This window comes from Sus scrofa, chromosome 17 (assembly GCF_054392235.1).
Source record: "Sus scrofa isolate SSC_HxYL_T2T_F1_AM1 chromosome 17, Sscrofa_HxYL_maternal_Yorkshire_Landrace_v2.0, whole genome shotgun sequence".
Classification (NCBI taxonomy): domain Eukaryota; kingdom Metazoa; phylum Chordata; class Mammalia; order Artiodactyla; family Suidae; genus Sus; species Sus scrofa.
In genome coordinates, this window is record NC_139399.1 from 25,697,393 (window position 1) to 25,721,081 (window position 23,689).

Genomic DNA, 23,689 nt, shown 5'->3' on the forward strand with positions numbered 1-23,689 from the left:
CTGTGGCTGTGGCTGTGGCCCACAGCTGCAGCTCCACTTGGACCCCTAGCCTGGGAACTTCCATATACTGTGGATGTGGCCCTAAAAAGCAAAAAAAAAAAAAAATGTGGTTTTGATGTGTAATGTATAATAATCTTTAGCTTATACAACAGAAAACCTATTAAATGAAACCTATCATTCCATTTACTTTGAAAGGTTGTATCTAGAGTTAAGCCAGAATAGTGTTTTTTTATTGCTTCAAGCTCACTGAATAACAGAGTAGCAGGGAAACACACTCAGTGCCAGCCATGGAGAAATGGTAAATTGGATGAGAGACCTTGCCTGTTTAGAATGTCTCTCAGATCTCCGTGGTGGCCTGGCAGTTAAGGATCTGGTGTTGTCACTGCTGTGGCTTGGGTTTGATCCCAGAACCAGGAACTTTTGCATGCCAAGGGCTTGACCGAAAAAAAAAGTGTCTCTCAGAGACATTCTGGATTAATAAAGTGATGAAGCCTTCTAACTTAGGCCATGATAAATCAGAGCATATATGCTGAAGACAGAAGCTCAAGGCCTGTTCTGATATGGATAGTCCAAAAGGAAAAAATATCACCGAAATAAGCAGTAATGGTTGCTGGGCAATTGCATCGTATATATTTCCTACTCACAATAGAATAAGAAGCAAAAATTACCCTGTGATGCCAAGAAAGGCTATTTTCTCCCTTGCTGGCATGTGTTAAAGACAAAAATCTGGCTTTACAATCAAAAGGGAAGAATTGAAAATTCGCTTCAAGGCTGAGGACCTATTTTTCAGTTCTCATCCTAAATAGTGTATTATTGAATAAATGAAAAATAGCTTGACGAAAAGCAGGAACCAGAATGGAAACTCTGACAACAAACCCCTAACAATGAAATAATTGCTAGGTCTGAACTGTCTCTTTGTGTGGTAGTTGAATTAAGTAATCACGATATAGATATTCTGTAAGGTGTGTGTCTATTGCTAGAAGAACTGAGGTTGCCCAGTAAGCCGTGGTGTCCCCATGTTTGATGAACAAATTGTCTTCATCAGGAAGGAGCAAAGGCCTCTGGGAGTGGGAAGATAACTAATGCCTTTGTGATTTTCCATTTTCAGGGGAAGTAATTGTCTCGAAATGAAAAAAGAAACAGAAATTAAAATTCAGACGCTGACATCAGATCACAAATCTAAGGTAAGAAGATACCTATTTTTCTTTACTTACTTTTTTATTGAAATATAGTTCATGAACAGTATTATGTTAGTTTCAGGTGCCGTACATGGTTATTTGACATTGTCATACATTATGAAATGATCACCCCAATGACTCTCAGTAACTATCTGTCCACAAAAGGTTTTACAATATTATTGATCATACTCTGTATGCTGTGTCTTACATCCCCATGGTTTCTTTATTTTATTTTTATTTTTGAAATTTTTTAAATTAGAGTATAGTTGATTTACACAATCGTGTCAATTTCTGCTGGGAGGAGGAGGGGAGAAGTGGGATGGACGAGAATTTTTGGGTTGGTAGATCCAAACCATTGCATTTAGAATGGATGAACAATGAAGTCCTACTGTACAGAACAGGGAACTATGTTCAGTCTCTTGGGGTAGAACATGATGGAAGATAGACTAGAGAAAAAGAATGTATGTATATGTATGACTAGGTCACTATGCTATACAGAAAATGCCTCTTTTTACAGCAGCAACTTGCAGAAAATACTTTGTAATTTTTTAGAAGCCACACCTAGTTTAAATCTGAAATAACAGCCTAAGTCTCTGACTTGGAGAAGAGCCATTTCATGGAACAACTTTTCTTTCATTTGTAGACATATGCTCACAATATCTTTGGTATCTGCCTCAGAGGGAGGCATCAAGGGAAATAACAAATGGACTAAAAGAAAATAACAAAATACAGAATATGCTTTCCCATAGAAGTAACAATGAACATATGACAGAAAACCACTCACCCTGAGGGTTGAGTAACTTTTGATACTTATTACATCTTAACTTTGCTATGAAAGTTTGGGATGGGAAAAAATCCAGAGCTGAGATTTTAGGAGATGAGCCCAATCACTCATATTCCCCCAAAGACACAAGAAAATAGAAGCTTAGGGGACATTAAATCAGATTCTGAACATTTTGGAGAACTGAGTGCCAAGTTGCAGGCAAGAACATAAATAATTATTCCACTGATAATTGTAACGTTATAAGAGAAAAAAAGAAGTTATAAAAGACTGTTAAAGAAGGTTTCCAACTATATAGCTTTTGATCAAATAAGTCAGCCTGCATATGTCTACATGCAGCTCTGTCGTCCATCCATTGATTCCGCCCCCTACCTGGGCCAGCCAGGTGATTCCAACCGCAAGTTCTCCTTGGTGCTGTATCTTTTGTATCTGCTCTGCCATGCAGTCTGTGGAGGAAGCTGTGTATCTTTGAGAGTTGTTCTCCTCTGGAATGTTTGCGAATTAACACCTATGCCATGATTTTTAAATATTTTGCATAAATAGGAAAGCAGAAACCTCGGCCACTGTATTAATTTACTTTCGTTGCATGAAATACCATCCACATTGAGTGGCTTAAGACAACTGCTGTATATTAGGTCATAATTTGGTGGGTTCAAATTCAGGCTCTACTCAACTGGATCAGCACTCAACCTAGATCGATGGCGTCATTCTGCTCTTTGGTGGGTAGCTGGTTGCTGGTTGTTTTTTCTTCCATAGCTTCTCATCTTCCAGCAGGCTAGCAGAGGCTCCTGGATAGCCTCAGAGTTCCAGGCATAGCAAAAAGGATAAGAGCTTTCCAAGCTTCTGCTTGTGTCACATTTGCTACCATTTTGTGGCTAAAGCAAGTCACAGGTCAGCCAGACACAAGGAGATGGAGAAACCGCCTCTAGCTCTTGATGGGCTGCAAAAACCACTGTATGAAAAGCAAGGATATTCTTTTCAGGGGAAGACTTTCTACCCCGGCATCTATTAAGATTGGCACAAGAGGGAGTTCCTTTCAGGGCTCAGCGGTAGCAAACTCAACTAGTATCCATAAGGTCTCAGGTTTGATCACTGGCCTTGCTCAGTGGGTTAAGAATTGGGTGTTTCCATAAGCCGTGGTGCAGGTCGAAAACACTGCTCGGATCTGCCATTGCTGTTGCTGTGGTGTGGGCCAGCAACTGTAGCTCCGATTTGACCCTTAGCCTGGGAATTTCCACATGCCACAGGTGCGACCCTAAAAAAAAAAAAACAAAAAAAACAAAAAACTGGCACAAGAGGTCATGCTCCAGGAATAAGAGGACACACACACAGCTGTCTATTCAGACCTGTGGCCTTGAGCAAGTGAAGTTGGAAAAGCACGAGGTGATGTAGAGATTTCTGATAGAATTGGTAAAGGAGCCTAAGGCCCAGATGAACCAGAGTGTGGGCAAATTAGGCAGTGAAATAATAGGTCATGATGAAGTCTTTAGAGCCAAAGTGATTAACAAGTGATGACTTCCTAATTTCTATTGATGAGTACTTTTTTTTTGTAGCAGTTTATGTTAGTGTCTACTGATTGACCAAGTAAATGGGTGGGAGGGATTGGAAATGCATGGCTAACGTGCTTTCAGGTCCTCCCTGACCTGGGAGAATCCAGGAGGCACCATCCCCTCTTCCCCACGCAGGTCAAGGAGATTGTGGCCCAGCACACAAAGGAGTGGTCGGACATGATCAACACCCACAGTGCAGAGGAGCAGGAGATCCGGGACCTGCACCTCAGCCAGCAGTGCGAGCTGCTCAGAAAGCTCCTGATCAACGCCCATGAACAGCAGACCCAGCAGCTGAAACTGTCCCATGACAGGTGGGTGAGTCAGCCATCTCCTGAGGAAACTGCCTGATTTTTAAAACAGGCGTGTGTGTGTGTGTGTGTGTGTCTGTGTGTGTGTGTGTGTGTGTGTCTGTGTGTGTGTGTATACTAAGGTAAGGAAAGTCAATGTGATGTGCAATATTGAGCTTCCATGTACATCCTATCATATGGTTGATATGAGCAAGAGGAACTATAAGAAATGGCCTCTGCCATCAAATGATGATGTTGGCGAGATATCACACCCACAGGAAAAATTGTCACTTCTACTCATACGATACATATTAAAATGTGTCACAGGCTCTGCTGCCTTGGGGCGGTCCCAGATGCTTCACAAAATGGCAGGGTTGGAAGTGGCCTTTGAAAAATGATCAGGAGCTTCTTAGGAAGAGAAGTCACGAAAGGAGATAAAGACCAAGCAGTTGAGGAGTTCCCGCTGTGGTGCTGCAGGTTAAGGATCCGGGATTACTGCAGCACTGGCGTAGGTTGAAGCTGCAGCTCAAATTCAGTCTCTGCCCTGAAACTTCCATATGCCACAAGTGCAGCCAAAAAAAAAAAACCAAAGCAATTGAGCTTCTAGAGAGATTGATTCTGACCACTCAGTGGTACCTGTGGAAAGACCATTGTCTTTCCATTGTCAGGACTGCTGCAAGTTTTACAAAGGAAGGCCTGATTATATGTTTATTTTGGTCTTTCCCCATTTCAGCATCTTGAATATTACATATTGAAAACGCTGCAGATGAAGCTTTTGCCCCAGGCAGAATGTTTATGTCAGTTGTATCTTTTCATCATAGCTTTGTTGCAGCTTTGCCTCCATCTCCCTCAGTGGCAACTGTATGTTGCAGTTACAGTCTATTGATACATACACACAAAAAAGTAGAAAATAGAAGCATTTTACAAACAAATGAAAAAAAAAAAAAACCAAAAATTCTAAGTGTATGACTTATATAGGCACATTCTCAGATTCCCAACCTTACTTTGCAATGACGCATGGCCATAAGAACATTAAGTGTTTTTGCCATTTTTTTCTGATTCTCACATGAGTCAACTAAATGGGGGGTGCTGAGTTTCCTGTGGGCTAAAGTTCCATACCTTATCCATGTTATTCTATTTAGTTGTTGAGGGTTAGAAGTTGTCTTTTCTTTTTTCCCTTAGAAATGCATTTGATTTAGTACATAGAAAGATCTGTTCATCATTCTCCCTTTGACTCTTGCTACAATACCAGATTTTAGGTGTCTACCCTTATTCAGAGATACTTCAGGAGTAAGGTAGTACTGTCTTCTGATCTTTTATTGTAGTTGAATAAAGGGGAAAAAATTAGCCCACAACAGTAGGCATTGTCCAAAAGAAAAAAAAAAAGCGATGAATGAATTCTGGCATGAGTTAGGAAGTCATTTGAAGTATCTGTAACCCGATTACTAATTTATCTTAAAAAATAGATGCATGGCAGAGGCATTTTTCAAAGCAACAACAGCTTTGAAACTTTTCCTAAAACACCTTGTGGTTGTATTTCTTTGCAATCATCATAGCTGTTATTCTTGGCTAAAAAAATATTGCCTTCTTAATACTTGGCAGCAGTATTTGGTTATGTATTTTATTTTATTTGCTTTTTAGGCCTGCACCCGAGGCATATGGAGATTCCCAGACTAGGGGTCCAATCGGAGCTGTAGCTGCTGGCCTACACCACAACCACAGCAATGCCAGATCCTTAACCCACTGAGTGAGGCCAGGGATCGAACCCACAACCTCATGGTTACTAGTTGGATTCATTTCTGCTGTGCCACAACAGGAACTCCCAGTATATGGTTATTGATAAGTGCTTTTTGAATTAATGAATGTATAAAGAAATGGTCAGTTTACTAACAAATTATGAACATTTTTGAGAGCCATTTTCTTGGGCCCAGGAATTTTCTATACATACACTAGCCTCTGGCCCTAAGGTCTCTGATGGAAGAACTCTCTGTTTCAGCTTTGTCCATCCCTTTGGACACAGTACAAACACTGCTTAAATAACCTCACTCCTTGGTCACTCATTTCTGGGCAGTGCTTCGAGGAGATCTCCGTAGGTTCCAGAGAAGATTCTTTGTTACTAAGACTCATTTTAGTATTCTAAATTGTATGACTTTAATGTACTCATCAATAATCTAAGATATGAGTCTTGGAGTTCCCGTTGTGGCTTAGCAGGTTAAGAACCTGACATAGTGTCTGTGAGGATGCAGGTTCCATCCCTGTACTCACTCAATGTGATAAGGATCTGGCATTGCCAGACTAGGTCACAGATGCGGCTTGGAAATGACTGGTATTGCCTTGGCTGTGGTGTAGGCCGACAATTATAGCTCTGATTCAACCCCTAGCCCTGGAACTTCCATATGTCACGGATTTGGCCCTAAAAAGCAAATAAATAAATAAATAAATAAATAAATAAAGGTATGAATCTCTTTGGTAGGTATATGCATTTGCATACACAGTGATCAGTCACCTAGAAACATCCTTTCCCCCTATTTCCTGTGTTTATTTGAAACCATTTCTTCCCTGTCGTTCCCCTGAGCTGTCAGAAAATGGGATGGTCACTTGTGACTGTTAGAATATCCTTGCTCTCTCTTCTAAGCCGTCTAATCCCAGAAACTGTGGGGAAAGCTGGAATATCCTTGTATTTTATTGGCCATGAGTAAGTGGTTGTTCCTGGGCGTTCTTTGATTAATCTCATGCTGTATTTACTACTGATGTTTATTTTAGTGTTTATAGGCTTGTGAACATTAGCACCTGAGATGTTTATTATAACTTAGGATTTGTAGCTTTTAGCCATTCAGAAGTCATAAGCCATGTTAATGACTTATGGTGATCGCCTGCTCTGAGCAGCAGTCCAGGATCACAAGGTGGTTAGGGTTTGATTAGACATACAGTATCCCCGCTTTCTGTTCCTATTACTTTGCAGTGAACTGCTGCCTCCATGGAGAAGCACGCTTGTGGGTTGGGGCTCCTGCCCTCCTTTTCAGAGAATACAGAACAACTGGATGAGCCCAAGAATGAAATAAAAAGTGAACCTAGACCTCTTATATGTGGAATTTGTTTTTTGTTTACTTTTTTTTTTTTTTTTTTTTTTTTTTTTTGGCCGCCTAGAGACATATGGAGTTCAGGGACCAGGGATCAGATTCAAGCCACAGTTGTGACCTATACCACAGCTTCAGCAATGTCAGATCCATTAACCCACTGTGCCCAGCCGAGGATTAAACCTGCATCCTGGTACTACAGAGATGCCACTGATCCCATTGCGCTGCAGCAGGAACTCCTCACTTTTTAAATTAGAGTTAAATATCCACAACACCGAGTTTACCACTTCAACCATTTTTAAGTGTGTGGCGGGAAGTATGTTCACACTGTTGGGCAACCATCACCACCGTCCATTTCCCAACTTTTTCCTTTTCTCCAGCTGAAACTTCTATACCCACTAAGCACAAACTCTCCTCTCCCCTTGCTTATCTTTCTTCTTTCCAGTTTTATTGAGATGTAATTGACATAGCACTGTCTGGTTTAAGGTGTGCCGCAGGAGTTCCCTTCGTGGCGCAGCGGTTAACAAACCACTAGGATCCATGAGAATGTGGGGTTCCATCATCCCCACAAAAACAAAAAGGAAACAAGCCATAATAATATCAATCCTAATGAAGACTCTTTTCTATATCCAAGTTAAGGGGTTTTTGTATTGGAGTGTATCTCCAGTATATATAATGCTTATTTTGCAAACATCATAGCAATAATTGATCTAGGTCAGAATCAACAATGGATCCTAAAACCACTGGGTTGTATAGGTTGATGGGCAGGAGAATATTCGCATAGTCTTTGTGTCAAACACAAATTATCTGTCACTAACAAAGGGGAAAAATACCATTAAAATGGAGAGATTTGGGAGTTCCCGTCGTGGCGCAGTGGTTAACGAATCCAATTAGGAACCATGAGGTTGCGGGTTTGGTCCCTGCCCTTGCTCAGTGGGTTAATGATCCGGCGTTGCCTTGAGCTGTGGTGTAGGTTGCAGACGCGGCTTGGATCCTGCGTTGCTGTGGCTCCGGCGTAGGCCGGTGGCTACAGCTCCGATTCAACCCCTAGCCTGGGAACCTCCATATGCCGTGGAAGCGGCCCAAGAAATAGCAACAACAACAACAAAAAAAGACAAAAAAAAAAAAATGGAGAGATTTGGCACATGCTGCCTTTTCCAACTGATCAAATTTCATATTGCCAATTAATAGGATGAAGTGAAACCATACGCCCCTTAAGATGCATTAAGAAAGGATATAATGGGGAGTTCCCATCATAGCTCAGTGGTTAACTAATCTGACTAGCATCCATAAGGACACAGGTTCAATCCCTGGCCTCACTCAGTGGGTTAAGGATCCGGTGTTGCCATGAGCTGTGGTGTAGGTCACAGACAAAGCTCGGATCCCAAGTTGCTATGGCTCTGGCGTAGGCCAGTAGCTACAGCTCTGATTCGACCCTTAGCCTGGGAACCTCCATATGCCGAGGGTTCGGGCCTAAAAAGCAAAAAAAAAAAAAAAAAAAAAAAAAAAAAAAACCCAAAAAACAGTGTATAGCAGAGTGCTGTACTTACATACATCATGACTGGAGTAAGTTGAGTGAACATCCATCATCTCATATAGATACAGAATTTTTAAAAAGAAAAAAAAATTTTTCCCTGTGATTCGAGTTCTTTAGGATTTCCTCTGTTAACAACTTTCATGTATAACATGCAGCAGTGGTCATTATATTAATCATGTTCTATGTTACATCCTGACTACTTATTTATCTCATAAATAAGGAGGTTTGTACCTTCTGACCACCTTTATCCAATTCGCCCTCCTCCCACCCTCTACTTCTGATCACCACAAATCTGATCTCTTTTTCTGTGAGTTTGTGTGGTTGGGCTTTTGGGGGTTTTTTGAGGTATAATTGACCTATAATACCATGTTGGTTCCTGATGTATAACATAGTGAATCAATGTTTCTGTACATTACAAAACGATCACCACCTGTGTGTTTATTTTTAATACATAGGGAAAGCAAGGAAATGCGAGCACACCAGGCTAAGATTTCTATGGAAAATAGCAAAGCCATCAGCCAAGATAAATCTATCAAGAATAAAGCAGAGCGGGAAAGGTGAGTCAGAAAGCTCACTGTGGGAATGTAACACTGACTTAAAGACACACACTCGACAAAGTTTCTGTGTGTACACACATACTCTTATTTGAGATATTAAAAACCCTATGAGTTCTGGCCTAGACTCCTGCTTTTATAATTGTTAGGAAGAGGTATTATTATGGCTATAAAACACCTTCTGATTGTTTGTTATCATCAGTAAAATAGATTGATATTCAATATACATGTGCTCATTTACAAGCAAAATTATATAAAATGTGGCATAAACAAAATTGTATAAAATATGGCGCACTGTCCTTCCCATGCTCGTTTGGGTCATCTGCAAGCATCCGATCTGCTCAGGTGTTAAGCCCATTGTGAATGGGCTTTCAGTCCATGTATCTGCGTATAGGATAGTCTTCTTCCCTTGACTGGCCTTGTACTGGCCTAGACATCAGGGATCATCTCAAGAGCACCCCCCCACACACCAAGTTTTCTGGTTTGTCTTTGTCTTCGGGCGGGTTTTCCAGAAACAAAACCCACTGGGGCATATGGATGCATATGATTTACTAAAGAAAGGATCTTCAGAGAAGGGGAAGGGAGGAAGGGGGGGGAGTTGCAGGGCAGGAGCCAAGCAAGGATATTTTCTCAGCTAGAATGCCTCTTCAGCCTGATCCCAGGCACTCTGGAGTATAAACTGCATCACGTATCTGTCCCTTTGAGCCCCGGGCACCTGGCTTTTGTTCTTTTGTGTTAGTTGCCAGGCACGTAAAGTTGGGGGATGGTTTGTGTGACCTCCAGAGAAGATCCCAGGTGCAAGCCCTCCAACCAAAGCTGGTAAAGGGGATCTTAGAGGACATCCTTAGTCATGGTACCCAAGAGAGGGAGTCAGCAGCACTTGTTTCCCAGGAATCAAAGGAAGCATCTTCACCTGTGATGCTCATTGTTGCCCCAGAAGCATCTGAGGATGCAGATGCTGGTTGCTCCATAACTGAGAGCTGGGTCCACACACCAGTGGTCGAACACAGCAGGATTCCTTCTCCTGGAAAAATAAGACCTACCTAGATTGCGGCTGCTGGCTGAGTTCACCACCCACACAAAGGTTGTGCTTTATGCTCAGCAAAGTACAGAGCAAAGTGAAGATTAGCTTCTGGGGTAAAATATGAGCAAGAACTTTATGGCTTCACATCATTCAGCTGCTAACCATAGGCTGAGCTGTTAGAGAATTTTACGTGTTAGAAAACACCCCTATTTCAATTCCCCTATCCACATGGTCCTTTGTGGATACTCAGTGGATACCTGATGTTTATTTCCTCTTTGTTTAGAACACAGCAGGAATTGCCGTCCAACTACCTCAATTTTGATTTTTTAAAAACGCATCTCACTTGTCAACCATAATAAGTAATGTTAAACTTGAAATAGGATGAAATATAAAGCATAATACCAGCTTGTGCATTTTTATGCTGTATTTCTGTAGGAATAAATATGGTTTAGAATTAATGGGCCAACAGTGGGATTTGGCACTGCACACCAATTTGACCTACAAATGAATTTCTTTTAATCCATGCTCATTTACACTGTCATGTTGAGGTAGCTATCTCTTTCTTGTTTAACAAAGTGCCATCCTCTGGATGTTATTCTCAGACAAGGAACTTTGTTTAATGGCCTTGTACACATGGAAATGATATTGTCCACTTTAGCTCAGAAACGTAAACTATCCATGCCATGATAAAACCTCATTTAACTGGTTTAGGTGGTCTAAACTTGAAATACAGAATTCAGTAGGATAAATGTGCTAATGATTAAATAGCTCTTTATCATGTATTTTCAAATATGTTGCAAAACATATTGGATTTCGGAGTTCCCGTCGTGGCGCAGTGGTTAACGAATCCGACTAGGAACCATGAGGTTGAGGGTTCGATCCCTGGCCTTGCTCAGTGGGTTAAAGATCCGGCGTTGCCGTGAGCTGTGGTGTAGGTTGCAGGCGTGGCTCGGATCCAGCATTGCTGTGGCTCTGGCGTAGGCTGGTGGCTACAGCTCCGATTCGACCCCTAGCCTGGGAACCTCCATATGCCGTGGGGGCAGCCCAAGAAAATGGCAAAAAGACAAAAAAAAAAAAAATGGATTTCAGCCTAGTTGAGGTCAAATTATCTTAAATTATAAGTTACTGATAACTTAACCAGAAGAGTTTTTATTTAATTTCCTTATTTTGAATTAATATACTTATTTTTGTCTTTTTTTTTTTTTATTTTAGGGCCACACGCATGACATATGTAGGTTCTCAAGCTAGGAGTTGAATCAGAGCAATCAGTTGCTGCCTACAGCACAGCCACAGCAATGCCAGATCCCAGCTGCATCTGCGACCTACACCACAGCTCACAGCAACACTGAATCCTTAACCCACTGAGTGAGGCCAGGGATTGAACCCACAACCTCATGGTTGCTAGTCGGATTTGTTCCCGCTGTGCCACAGCAGGAACTCCTACTTATTTATTATAACTCTGAATCCAGTTATTCTAGGTGATTCTAAAACATTTACAAATGGCTAGTTTTTTTAAAAAAAATAATGTCTTTGTGTCAATTATTTACCTCTTTGAAACATACACAGTGTGTATCCACTTTATCAAATTACTGAGAAATAAAATTTAAAATTAACAATCATAGAGCTAAGAAAGACATGTAGAAGCTGAATAATAAGTTCTATTCTTAGGTCAAAGAAGACATTTCAACATAAATGGCATGATATTTATAACCAAATGACAGTGCAGACACTGTTGATCAATACGTCAGAGGTAGAGTTCCCATTATGGCTCAGCGGTTAACAAATCTGACTAGCATCCATGAGGATGCAGGCTCGATCCCCGGCTTCGCTCAGTGGGTTAAGGATCCAGTGTTGCCGTGAACCATGGTGTAGGTTGCAGATGTGGCTTGGATCTCACGTTGCTGTGGCTGTGGCATAGGCCAGCAGCTGTAGCTCCAATTAGACCCCCAGCCTGGGAACCTCCATATGCCCTGTGTGCAGCTCTAAAAAGCCAAAAACAACAACCAAAAAATGTCAGAGGCAACTAAAGTATACAGAAAGAGAAATAATCAGAAAAATGAAGAGGCAGCCTATCGACTGGGAGAAAATATTTGCAAACCATTTATCAGATAAGGGGTTAATATCCAAAATATATAAGGATCTCATACAAATGAATAGCAGAAAATATAATAATAATCTGATCTTAAAATGGGCAGAGGACCTGAATAGACATTTTTCAAAAGAAGACATGTAGATGGCCAACAGATATAAGAAAAGGTGCTCAGCATCACTAATCATCAGGGAATGCAAATCAAAACCACAATATCACCTCACACCTATCAGAATGGCTTTCATCAAAAGCCAAGTGATAATAAGTATTGGTGAGGATGTGGAGAAAAGGGAGCCCTTGGCACACTTGGAGAGGTTATAAATTGGTTTAGCCACTGTGGAAAACAGTATGGAGGGGTTTCCTCAGAAAATTAAAAATAGAACTAACATATGATCCAGCAATTCCACTTCTGGGTCTTTATCCAAAGGAAATGAAAACACTATCAGGAAGAGATCTCTGCACCTCCATATTCATCCCAGCACTATTCACAATAGCCATGACACAGGAACAACCTAAGTGTCTATCAACAGAGGAATGGTTAAAGGAAATTTGAGATGTATATACAATGAAATATAATTTAGCCATAAAGAGAAGAAAATCCTAGAGTTCCCTTGTGGCTCTTCAGGTTAAGGACCTGGCTTTGTCACTGCTGTGGCTCAGGTTACAGCTATGGCACGGGTTGGATCCCTGGCCTGGGAACTTCCTCATGCCATGGATGCAGCCACTGCCCCCCCCCCAAAAAAAACAAACAGATAAAACAAAAAGAGGAGTTCCCATCGTGGCTCAGCAGTTAATGAATCTGACTCGCATCCATGAGGACTCAGGTTTGATCTCTGGCCTTGCTCAGTGGGTTAAGGACCTGGCAATGCCCTGAGCTATGGTGTAGGTCACAGATGCTGCTTGGATCTGGCATTGCTGTGGCTGTGGTTTAGGCCACAGCTGCAGCTCCCATTAGACCCCTAGCCAGGGAATCTCCGTATGCCACAGGTGGGGTCCTAAGAAACAACAAAAAAAAGAAATCCTGCCATTTGGAACAACATGGGTAAACTTTAAGAACATTATGCTAAGTAAAATAAGTCAGACAAAGAAAGACAAATACTGTGTATTTGTGGAATCTAAAAAGTAAATTAATAGAAACATGATGGAATGGTGATTGTCAGGGGTTGGGAGTAGGGGAAAATGGGGAGATACTGGTTAAAAGGCACAAACTTGCAGTTATAAGATTAATAAGTTTTAGGGATCTAATTTTAGCATGCTGACTATAGTTCAAAATTCTGTATTATATACTTAAAGTTGCTAAGACAGTAGATCTTTAAGTGATATTTACAGTGAAAATTAATGAGCAAAGTGTTCAAAGAGAGCATAAAATTAGAAAAATAGGGTGAACCCAAAGATCTCAGATGAGAAGAAATAAAAATTTAAGAAGCAAAAATTATTAAAATAGAAAAAAAGCAAAAGAGTATTTTTTATAAATATAACAAAGCAAAAGCTTGTTATCTAAAAAAAAAAAAAAAACTAGGGAGCTCCCCTCATGGCGCAGTGGTTAACGAATCCGACTGGGAGCCATGAGGTTGCAGGTTCGGTCCCTGCCCTTGCTCAGTGGGTTAATGATCCGGCGTTGCCATGAGCTGTGGTGTAGGTTGCAGACGCGGCTCGGATCCCGTGTTGCTGTGGCTCTGGCATAGGCTGGCAGTTACAGCTCCAATTCAACCCCTAGCCTGGGAACCTCCACATGCCGCGGGAGCGGCCCAAGAAATAGCAAAAAGACAAAAAATAAATAAATAAAAAATAAAAAAAAAAAACTATCAGTGAACAGTGAACCTCCAGCAAGACTGATCAAGAAGAGAGAAAAGGCACAAATTAGTAATATTAGGTATGAAGAGAGAAATAACTACAGATACAGTAATATTTTTGAAAACCAAGACTAGTATAAGCAATACTACCAATGAATTTGAAAACTTAGATAAGAATGGACAATTGCGTAGAGAAGTTGAAATATCTAAAACTGACTGTACAAGAAAGAAAAACAACCTGGATAGGCCTATTACTGTTGCAGAAACTGAATCTGTTGTTAAGTCTCTTCAGTCATAAAACACTCCACCTCACCAGTAATCAAGGAAAATGTGAATTAAAGCAACAGCATGATAGTGTTTCCAAAAACCAACCAGTTGACATAAAATAACGAGTGGGCAAAGTTATGGAGAAAGATTAACACCCAGATGTCACAATTGCAGGGAAAATTGGGCCAAGTGCTTTGGAGGAAAGATGAAGTTGTTCATTCCCTACCGACCTGAAAGTCTAGGCTTCCACCCTGGAGAAACCTTTGCTCATATATACAAGAAGATATATCTTACACTTCATTTATTTAGTTAACAGATACTATGCCATGCATCATAGGACCCTAAGCAGTGGTCCATTGTGCATTGTTGGGAACGAACCTACTTTTTATCAGTGGATGAAATGAAAATATTGTAATCTACTCATAAATGAAAAAGTTCATACAGCAGATGAAAATAATGGAATAGTTTGAAACATAGCTATGGTGATAATTTATAGAAAGCAACCCGGAATATGTTACCATTTAGATTAATTTGGAAACCATACAAAACAACATGTATAGTCCAGAAGCATCAGCACCACCTGGGAACTTGTTAGAAATGCAGAATCTCAGGCCCATCCCAGACACAAGGAATCAGACCCTCTAGGGGTGGGCCCAGCAACCTATGTTTTTTGAGAGTATCTCCTTGTGATTTGTATTCATGTGGACGTTTGAGAAGAACTTGTGTATATTACATATGGCCACACCCATGTGTAATAAAGCTATTAAAACATGGATGGGAAGGTTCATACCAAATTCAGAATAATGGTTATGTCTGGGGAAGAGAGAAAGGAGGAAGTGGAGTCTGGACAAATACGAAGAGGGTTTAAATTATATCTGCAACATTTTATTTCCTTTTAACATATGAGACAAGAATTGTAAAACACTACTATTGACCAATCTGAATGATAGGTACACAGATTTTTTTTATCTTTTTCTCTATACATGATATATTTCTAAATTCCTCAATAAAAATAAGGAAAAGAAAGTGATAATCCCATCCAGATAACTTAATGGAATACGACTCATTTAATATCATGTTAATTCTATCTAATGTCGTATCAACTGTTGTTTGTACCTACTGTTTTTAGGCGAGTCAGAGAATTAAACAGCAGCAACACTAAAAAGTTTCTGGAAGAGAGAAAGAGAGTAAGTATTCTGTAATTTTCTTGGCACTTTTCCTTTAAATAACTATAAACAGTAGCTCATGCTTATACACCGGATTTCTAGCTAATTTGCTTAATTTGATTTTTCTGTACATTCAATCTTCTAGCTCCTCTTCTCTGTTTCTTGAAAGCTAAAGCAATTTCTTACTAAAATCTTTAAGGTAATTATTTGGCATTACTTTATATAGAAAATGAAGCCAGATTTTCAACACACACAGTGCTCTTTTGTTTTCTAAGATTTTGGCAGGAACTATCCTGTCAGTAAAAAATTATATGTGCTTTTAAACTCTGCTAGTTTTCAGGCAGTTTTTCATTCTTTTTTATTATTTTTATATCCTTCACCTAAATCACTGTGTCGTGGCGCAGTGGTTAACGAATCTGACTAGGAACCATGAGGTTGCGGGTTCGATCCCTGGCCTTGCTCAGTGGGTTAAGGATCTGGCATTGCCGTGGGCTGTGGTGTAAGTCCCAGATGCGGCTCTGATCCCGCGTTGCTGTGGCCATGGCATAGGCTGGCAGCTACAGCTCGGATTGGACCCCTAGCCTGGGAACCTCCATATGCCTTGGGAGCGGCCCTAGAAAAGACAAATAAATAAACTACCAACCTTCTTTGTCCATAAGTTTTAGGATTATGACCTAAAGGTGATCAGATTTTTTTTTTTTTTTTTTTTTTGCAGCTTGCAATGAAGCAGTCCAAAGAAATGGATCAGTTGAAAAAAGTACAGCTTGAGCACCTCGAATTCCTAGAGAAACAGAATGAGCAGGTATTTGACCTACAACACATAAAAAATGTAGGCAGCCAACCAGATAGGGAGGCAAATGCAGTGGTCCACAGTGACCCCGCTGCTAAAGCCAGTGACCTGCGTAGTGGCATGGGAAGGTGGCTAGAAAAATTTGGTGCCATGACTGTACTTTACCCACTCTATCCAACAAGAACAGAAAGTATTCTTGTTTAAAGTGGGGGAAGACTGCGGCTGTAAGGAAAAAAGAATCGAAAGTCACAATTCGATTAGATTATGGGGTTCTAAGAAGAACATTACTGAGAGGAGGAGAAAACAGGTTACAAATTATTTCTCCGTTTTTATGTAGCATTGTATCATTTGTTCCCTAGAGGCAGGTGACACTGTATTTCAAAGCAAATGAGAGAAACCACTTATTTTCAACCTTAATCTAAACATGAGGTTATAGGAGATCCCATCGTGGCTCAGCAGTTAACGAACCCAACTAGTATCCATGAGAACACAGATTTGATCCCTGGCCTCGCTCAGTGGGTTAAGGATCTGGCATTGCCGTGAGCTGTGGTGTAGGTCACAGACACAACTCGGATCCCCCATTGCTGTGGCCATTGCTGCGTAGGCCAGCAGCTGTAGCTCCAATTGGACCCCTAGCCTAGGAACCTCCACAGGTGCAGCCCTATTTATTTATTTAAGTTAATTAATTAAATAAAAATGAAGTTATAAAACTTTAGGGCTTACAAGCAAAACCTAAAGGCATGAGCTGCCATAACTCCTTAAGTCACTGAATGTGTGTGGATACTACACTCTTGGTGCTAAATACTAAATTCAACCATATACACAAATACAGAGTTCCCTGATGGCTCAGTGGGTTAAGGATCTGGCATTGTCACTGCTGTGGCACACATTCGATCCTGGGCCCAGAAACTTCTGCATGTGTGGGTGCAGCCAAAAAAAAAAAAAATACACAAATAAAAAGAGTTATCCAAAATCCAACTATTTAGTAGTTTTCAGGCATATACGATCACCTAGAAAATGTGTGTAGTACAGATAGACAGGCTCCATTCAAAATGGGCTGTAGTCCATCGGCCATCCACAGTCTCATTTCAGTTTAATGGGAATACCTCTTGCTTATGTGGTAAAATGGCCCTTAACAGAAGTTAAAATTTCCATCTGTCTCAGTTGAAATATACCTCTTCAGGTATAGCTGGTTTGGAATTTATTATTTCTAGATAATTTACTTCGCTGAAATAAGGTTTTGCTGAAATATGTACTTGTACTGCATTATCTTTTACTATTTCCCTTCATATATGAAGTAATCCTATTTAAGGTAGGTTTTTTTTCAGATTAAGTGGCTTCCATTGAAGAACACAAGTGGAAATTAAAAAGTACCTTTGAGAAAGTATAACGAAACCATAAAACCTTTTTGTGGGGTGGGGTATGGTAATTGGGTCACAGATAAATCCAGTTTCTGGTTTCAGATTCTTTCCTTTTTGGTTGACAGAAGTTTTATTCATCAACATACTTCTGAGTTATGTTTCCCATTTCCTTTCCAGCTAAGTGCTTCTGTTCATGGACAATCCACAGATCCCCAAGGGGGACAATAAACGTTTATTGTCCCAGGGGTCCAACCCATTTGACCAACTCATAAATGAGTAACTTCTGGTACAGGTTACCTGATGCTGTTGCTCTTAAAGCCTTTCTCAGAAAGTGTTCCTGGGATAAAAGTGAGAATAGGGATAAAGGTAGACCCACCCCATCTCCAAAATATTAGAATCCACTTCAGTGACTCAGGACTGGGTGGGGATAAGGATGCGTTAGAAGGTGGAACAATGAAGGTAAGGCACAATTATGTTCCAGTTAACCAAATTAAGAAACGACTTAGAAATCATTGGGTTGCTTAGCAACAAGCTTGACTAAAGAATGTCAGCGTGCTAAAAATTACTCATCACTGCAATGGTGGTGTACTTCAGAGCTGGCGAATAGTTACCTCGTGTTTTTAGTTTCAGAGCTAAATTACATAACTTAAAAAAAAAATCACATTAGCTTTTATCCTAATACATGGGTAACTCAAACCACACCAGAGTTCTTGTGTTGAAATATTGATCAAATCATGTTGGAAGGTTAGTAGCTTTTTTTCCCCAAAATGCACCTAATGCCTTGTAATGAGTCACAAGTAATGTCTACCACCCACAACTGATAACCTTGAGTCACAGAAGCTCAGGACCTGAGAAGCCCTGAGATTTGATGAAGATTTCATGAGATTCAAAGAAAGGAAATTCAAGATGTATTGATGCTGATGGCAAATGGAGCACTGGGATTTGAATTTCTGTGTTCAAAGCTTTGCTTTATCAATCCGGCCTATTCTATAACAGATTCAATCTCAGATCTTTGGAGTCTACTCTTTTTGGAATTTGAAGACCAGAGACCTCTCTATTCAGTTACTCAGTGTGGTGCAAACTTGTTATAGACACAGTGCAAGAGATGCAGTGACGCTCTTTCTTCCCTCATAATAGGTCACGGTCAGGACTGTTGGAGAGATCCTTTCATAACCAATTAAACATTGCATGGGCAAAAGACAGCTTCCTGTCTCCAGACAACCCCAAACTTGTATAACAATCTCCCCAACTATTGTTAAACCCCCCCCCAAATTGTTTTGTTTCTAAGCCAAAAATAATTTTAACCTTCTCCCATGATATCTCCCTTTAGGGTTTCTTACTGCGTCCCTATTGACCCTGCTCCTCTTAAGTTCTCCCAGTCGCCCCAAAGCAAAGCCTGAAATAAATCTACTTAATTCAATACACGGTGTTGAGGGCATTGACAGAAACAACTCCAGTTTTAATAGATTTGGGTCCTGATTCTGGATCTTGCTTTCCTATGTCCTTTTAAAGCCTCCTAATGGGCTTGCCTCCTTGGTCAGCCAGTTATTCATTGACATCTCCAAAGGTTGGGGGTCTTCTTCCTACCGTTTCCCTTAGACCTCCCAGCCACACATCTCATCCGTCTTGACATGCACCATTTCCAACATGAACAGCTCCATTACTGTCACACCCAAGTTGTACAAATTGATTTTTGTCATCAATCCTGTCATTTAATAAAGAGAGGTGAGGGATCTCGATAAAGGGGTGGGGGGCTCCCCACTCACTGCCGCACAAGAGAGGCAGGCGCAGTCTGGGCTAATAGGCATCGGTTGTTTGTTTTGTTCTTTTTTTTTTTTTTTAAGATCAACTGGGGGAAGTTTGTCATTGATGGTTCTATACATGTTTTAGCCTTAGCTTTTTGCTTTTCCGTATATGGTTTTGCATTCATTTCTCAAATTCACTTCAGTACTCATTTATTTTCTTTGTTTTGTATGTATGACTCAATTTTGACATTACTATTTTTGTACAAACAGCTTTTGAAATCCTGTCACGCAGTGTCCCAAACTCAAGGTAGGACCGAAACTCTGATAAGCAAAATATTGCCTTCCTGCTCTCCTACGTCAGTCTTCTCCTGGCTTTGATGATTCACATCTTCTCATGACTAGTTAATATCTCGAGGGTTTGGATTTTCAATTTTGACTCTTTGATGCTTGAATGTATGATGTCGTATTCAAACCTCAACACCCAACCTCTTGAGAGAGTTATTTCTGAAGGCGTTTTAGCAGCCTTTCCAGTGGCAACCCTGGGAAACTCAAGTCAGGCTAATGAGAATGTCACCAGACATCAGAAACAGTGATAAATGATTGTCATTTGCACCGACCACAGCTAAAGCTGGGTCACAGAGTCAGATCTTCCACGAACGTGAATGTGACCGCCACTCATTTTTATAGCACCCCAGTTAAAGTTCATGGGTGGCTTTTAATGACAGTTATGGTCTGCATGCAGACATTATACAGAGTCATTATACAATGACTCTTGTCATGCTTTCTGTTAGATCTGGTCTGCCAGAGACCCTAATCGCCCCTCGTAAGTAGGGTGACCATGTAATTTATTGTTCAAACAGGATAGTTTTGAGAGTGAAAGGGGACGCTGTTCATAATAGCCAGGATCATAGGCACAAATTGGAACCGTCCCTGACAAGTGGGTATGAATGGTCACCCTGCTCATACGAGAATTTGGCTTTATCTTTTGGTGTCATATGATCCTTCTTCCTAAATTGTGTTCAATATTGTCTTTAAATGCTAAAGGGGGAGAAGAATAGGGAATTTTTTATTATTACTATTTATTGAACATAAAAGTATTTAATTTCAAGTACCGAGAATGTTTCACTGTCATCTCTTATGAATACTGTTTGTGTCATGGTTTCATGTTTGTATATTTTTCTCCATTTTTTTCATTTCTCTCTTAGAGCATTATTATATTTTAGGCACAAAAAACAAAAACAAAAAACCTGGGCAGGGGGAACCATCCATCCACATGTAAGCAGAAAGTTATAGCTATTGGTGTTACCATCCTCACCATAAGGAAACATCAAGCCACAGTATAAAGACAGGCATAAGGAGAAAATCGCTCTGTGGTCCATGGATTAAACTCATTGTGTAGCAGGACTTCATTGGGAACATTTAGACACTCATAGTATGATCCTCCCATTGACCTTGTACTTAGTGGGAATACCTAAGTAGACGTGAATAGTAACATCAGAGTCCTCCTCTGGGTTAAATCTTTATATATCCATGTTTCCATTTTTAAAAGTCCTTTATTGCAATGTGTTGTGTTACTAAGAAAGGATGGGGATGCTTTATTGTTCCTCCAAAAGATACAGGCATTGGGTTAGACAAAAGCATCCAGCTGGAAAGTAAACTTTGAAATTGATTTTCCCTATATTGCCGCGCAATGATTTGTCACCAGAACCCACTCCGGTCTGGCTCCTTTCCACCTCCCAAACCAGCTGGTTGTCTTCGTGACAATCTTAATTCATGAGATAGAATTCAATATGACTTACTTCCTGGGATGGCCCGTAAAGAAACGAATTACCCCAGAGAAGTGAGAGCCGGTATGGATAGGTTTTGGATGATAGCATTCCAGGAGCCCTACATATTCCTGTAAAATTCTGTCCAAGCTAGACCAATGTGACATGCTCCCACCCAGGCTTCTCCATCGGCGAGATTCATAGGGAATTACTTTTCATTAAATTTCAGGCTATTTGGGGAATAAATTGTGCATAAGCAATGCTTATTCAAAAGGTGATCGAATTAATCTACACACAGTCAAGATATGTAAATCTGTAGAAACTAAATCAAACAGTTTGACATGACATAATTTAAAAGTGATAGGCATAGCCTCTTTTCAAGTGACTTTCCTGGTACTTTGTGGACCAGTTCTTCTCAGATTTGAACATGTGTAAAAATTTCCTGGGGATCTTATTAAGATGCAGATTCTGGGTCGGTAGGTCGGGGGTGGAGTCCAAGATTCTGCATCTCTCACAAGGCCCCAGAAGATGCTGATGCTGCTGGTCCGTGGATCACATTTTAAGTAGTCAGGACATAGTGACAAGCATCAGATGTATGGGAGGAGAGATGTGGGGTTGCTACATGCCTTCAGGAAAGGATTTCAACCTGTAAGGGCACATTTCTGATGTTACAGGCGAAGGAGATGCAGCAGATGGTGAAATTGGAAGCCGAGATGGACCGCAGACCAGCAACAGTTGTGTGAAACTCCAGGACGCAAACTGAAACGGCAGAACTGCAGCATCAAGAGAGCACTCCCAAATTTCTGAACACAACTTCCACAGCAGAAAGCTGATGTCTTTTGCGTTTCCTTTACGTATAGACGAGCTGTTACCTGAAACCACAGAGACATGCTTCTCTTAAACATGTTGAATACTGAATCCCTTGGCCAACCAAAAGTAGCTACAAATCCACAAAATTACAGTCCAGTAAAGCAGAGTTTAACCCATTGATCATACTACTTAAACATGTTTGCTATAAAATATCATCACAAGTAAATGAGCTTGGTGTAAACAACTCTGCTTTGTGATGCATTAGGACATGTTTGAGCTACAGCAAATTAGTGCATTAGCAATGTCATAGCAAGTGCATGCACTAAGGGGGAAAAGAAACTCTGTCTCCAAATTTATCAGCAGAAGTGGTCATCTTCTAGACGAATAATCTGGGGGACATTTTCTACATCTGAGTTACCTCATCAGTAAGTGCCATGTTTCCACCATGTCATAAGAAACTAATTTCCTGCAACAGTTGTGGAAATGATTAGAACAATAGCAAAATAGAGCAGTATACCTGTGCCAAAACCCATCAGTGCTCAAAAGGAGAACTGTGTTAAGCACATTAAAGAAAGTTTACATCTGACATTGCTTTCTAGGAATTGCTTCTGCAGATTCCAGACACTACAGCTCACTCTTAACACCGTAAAAAGATCGTGAAGTGGTTATTGGCAAGCGTTTGTAAATGTGACCATGTATAAAGCATTTATACTCCTAATTCACACTGTTAGAGAACAAAATCATCTGAGTATTGCCACATGACAAGGTTAGTAAACAGGAATACTAGAACTACGTTTTGCATGATGCACAAGCACCAATTACGACTAATCCGTACACAGTTAACCTAATGCAAATAAATACTGGTTAAGTCGATGTATGGCACAGAATATAATTTGACTCTCAAGACTTTTTGCATAATGAAAAAGTCTATATATATGTGTATATGAATTATGTGGGCATTCTTGATACTTCAAGTTCTAGTTTCAAAACAAATACATAACTAATTTAATTTTACACAAAAATATTTATGCAGATTTTCAGAATTTCATATCCAGAAATAACCTTTTTATGTCTGTTAAATATCGAAACAATTTGCTACAGTGTTAACCTGCATGGTCTTAAAGCCTGCTGTAGTTGTGTTGCAGACAGTGCATGAAAAAGTCCCCCCTGGGAATGGAGCTGTGCCCCAAAGCCCAGAGGAGCACATGGAAACTGGGTTAGTCTAGAACTAATCAGATTACTGATTTAGGACACAGAATACCAACAGAATTGTTGTATATGCTTGTACAGATTGATTCTGTGTGTTCCTCTGAACAAAGCAGAGAGAATTATGTTACCATCAAGATTGAAATGAAACTTCCAACTTCTCTAATAAAAAATGAAAACACATGTAATACCCCTCAGAGTTATTTGCTCCTAAGGATGCCTTCCTTGTTCATCAGTGATCTCTTCATTGTTTTCAGAGGGGGCTCATGTGTGCCCCCAACACATTTTCCTCCCAAAGGACACAAAACACGCTGATTCCGGCTTGACTCTCAGTGTCAAGTGCTTGTTTTTCTTGTTCTCATATGTATCATTTGAACTGGCTTCTGTGAAATTTCTCTGGTTCCAGATTTCCTTATCGGAAAGACAATGGCATTAGACTACATGTCTTTCAGCACTAACATCCCAGGAAAAATGATGGCTGTTAAAGTGGTACCTGGGATGGCCAATTTTCAAAGATTCTAAATGGCTCCCTCTCAGCAGATCAAATAGCTTCTTCACAGAGCTTAGCAGAGCTCACCATTTTGCATCACTTGACTGAATCCATCACTCACCCCTCTTTCCTCTGCTTCTAAGAGGTACTCCTAGTTTGCCCATTTTTCTGATCATTTCTTCTCTGGCTTTTCATCCTCCTACACTGCTGTAAATATT

At 40.4% G+C, this 23,689-nt stretch overlaps 1 protein-coding gene across 50 annotated transcripts in view; it reads left to right on the plus strand.

The window, feature by feature from the left end:
* PLCB4 (phospholipase C beta 4) overlaps window positions 1-23,164 on the plus strand; it is a 487,242-nt gene extending 464,078 nt beyond the window's left edge. For 43 of the 50 annotated variants that reach the window (XM_085003051.1, XM_085003063.1, XM_085003052.1 and 40 more), the window contains 7 exons: window positions 1,109-1,184; window positions 3,645-3,820; window positions 8,866-8,967; window positions 15,267-15,324; window positions 16,019-16,105; window positions 19,470-19,506; window positions 21,640-23,164. In XM_085003051.1, coding sequence (XP_084859177.1) covers window positions 1,109-1,184; window positions 3,645-3,820; window positions 8,866-8,967; window positions 15,267-15,324; window positions 16,019-16,105; window positions 19,470-19,506; window positions 21,640-21,728 — 625 coding nt within the window. In that variant the 3' untranslated portion in view covers window positions 21,729-23,164. The remainder of the gene's footprint in view (window positions 1-1,108; window positions 1,185-3,644; window positions 3,821-8,865; window positions 8,968-15,266; window positions 15,325-16,018; window positions 16,106-19,469; window positions 19,507-21,639) is intronic. The other 7 variants (XM_085003066.1, XM_085003069.1, XM_085003068.1 and 4 more) reach the window with 1 other exon arrangement.
* Window positions 23,165-23,689: the final 525 nt, after the last annotated feature.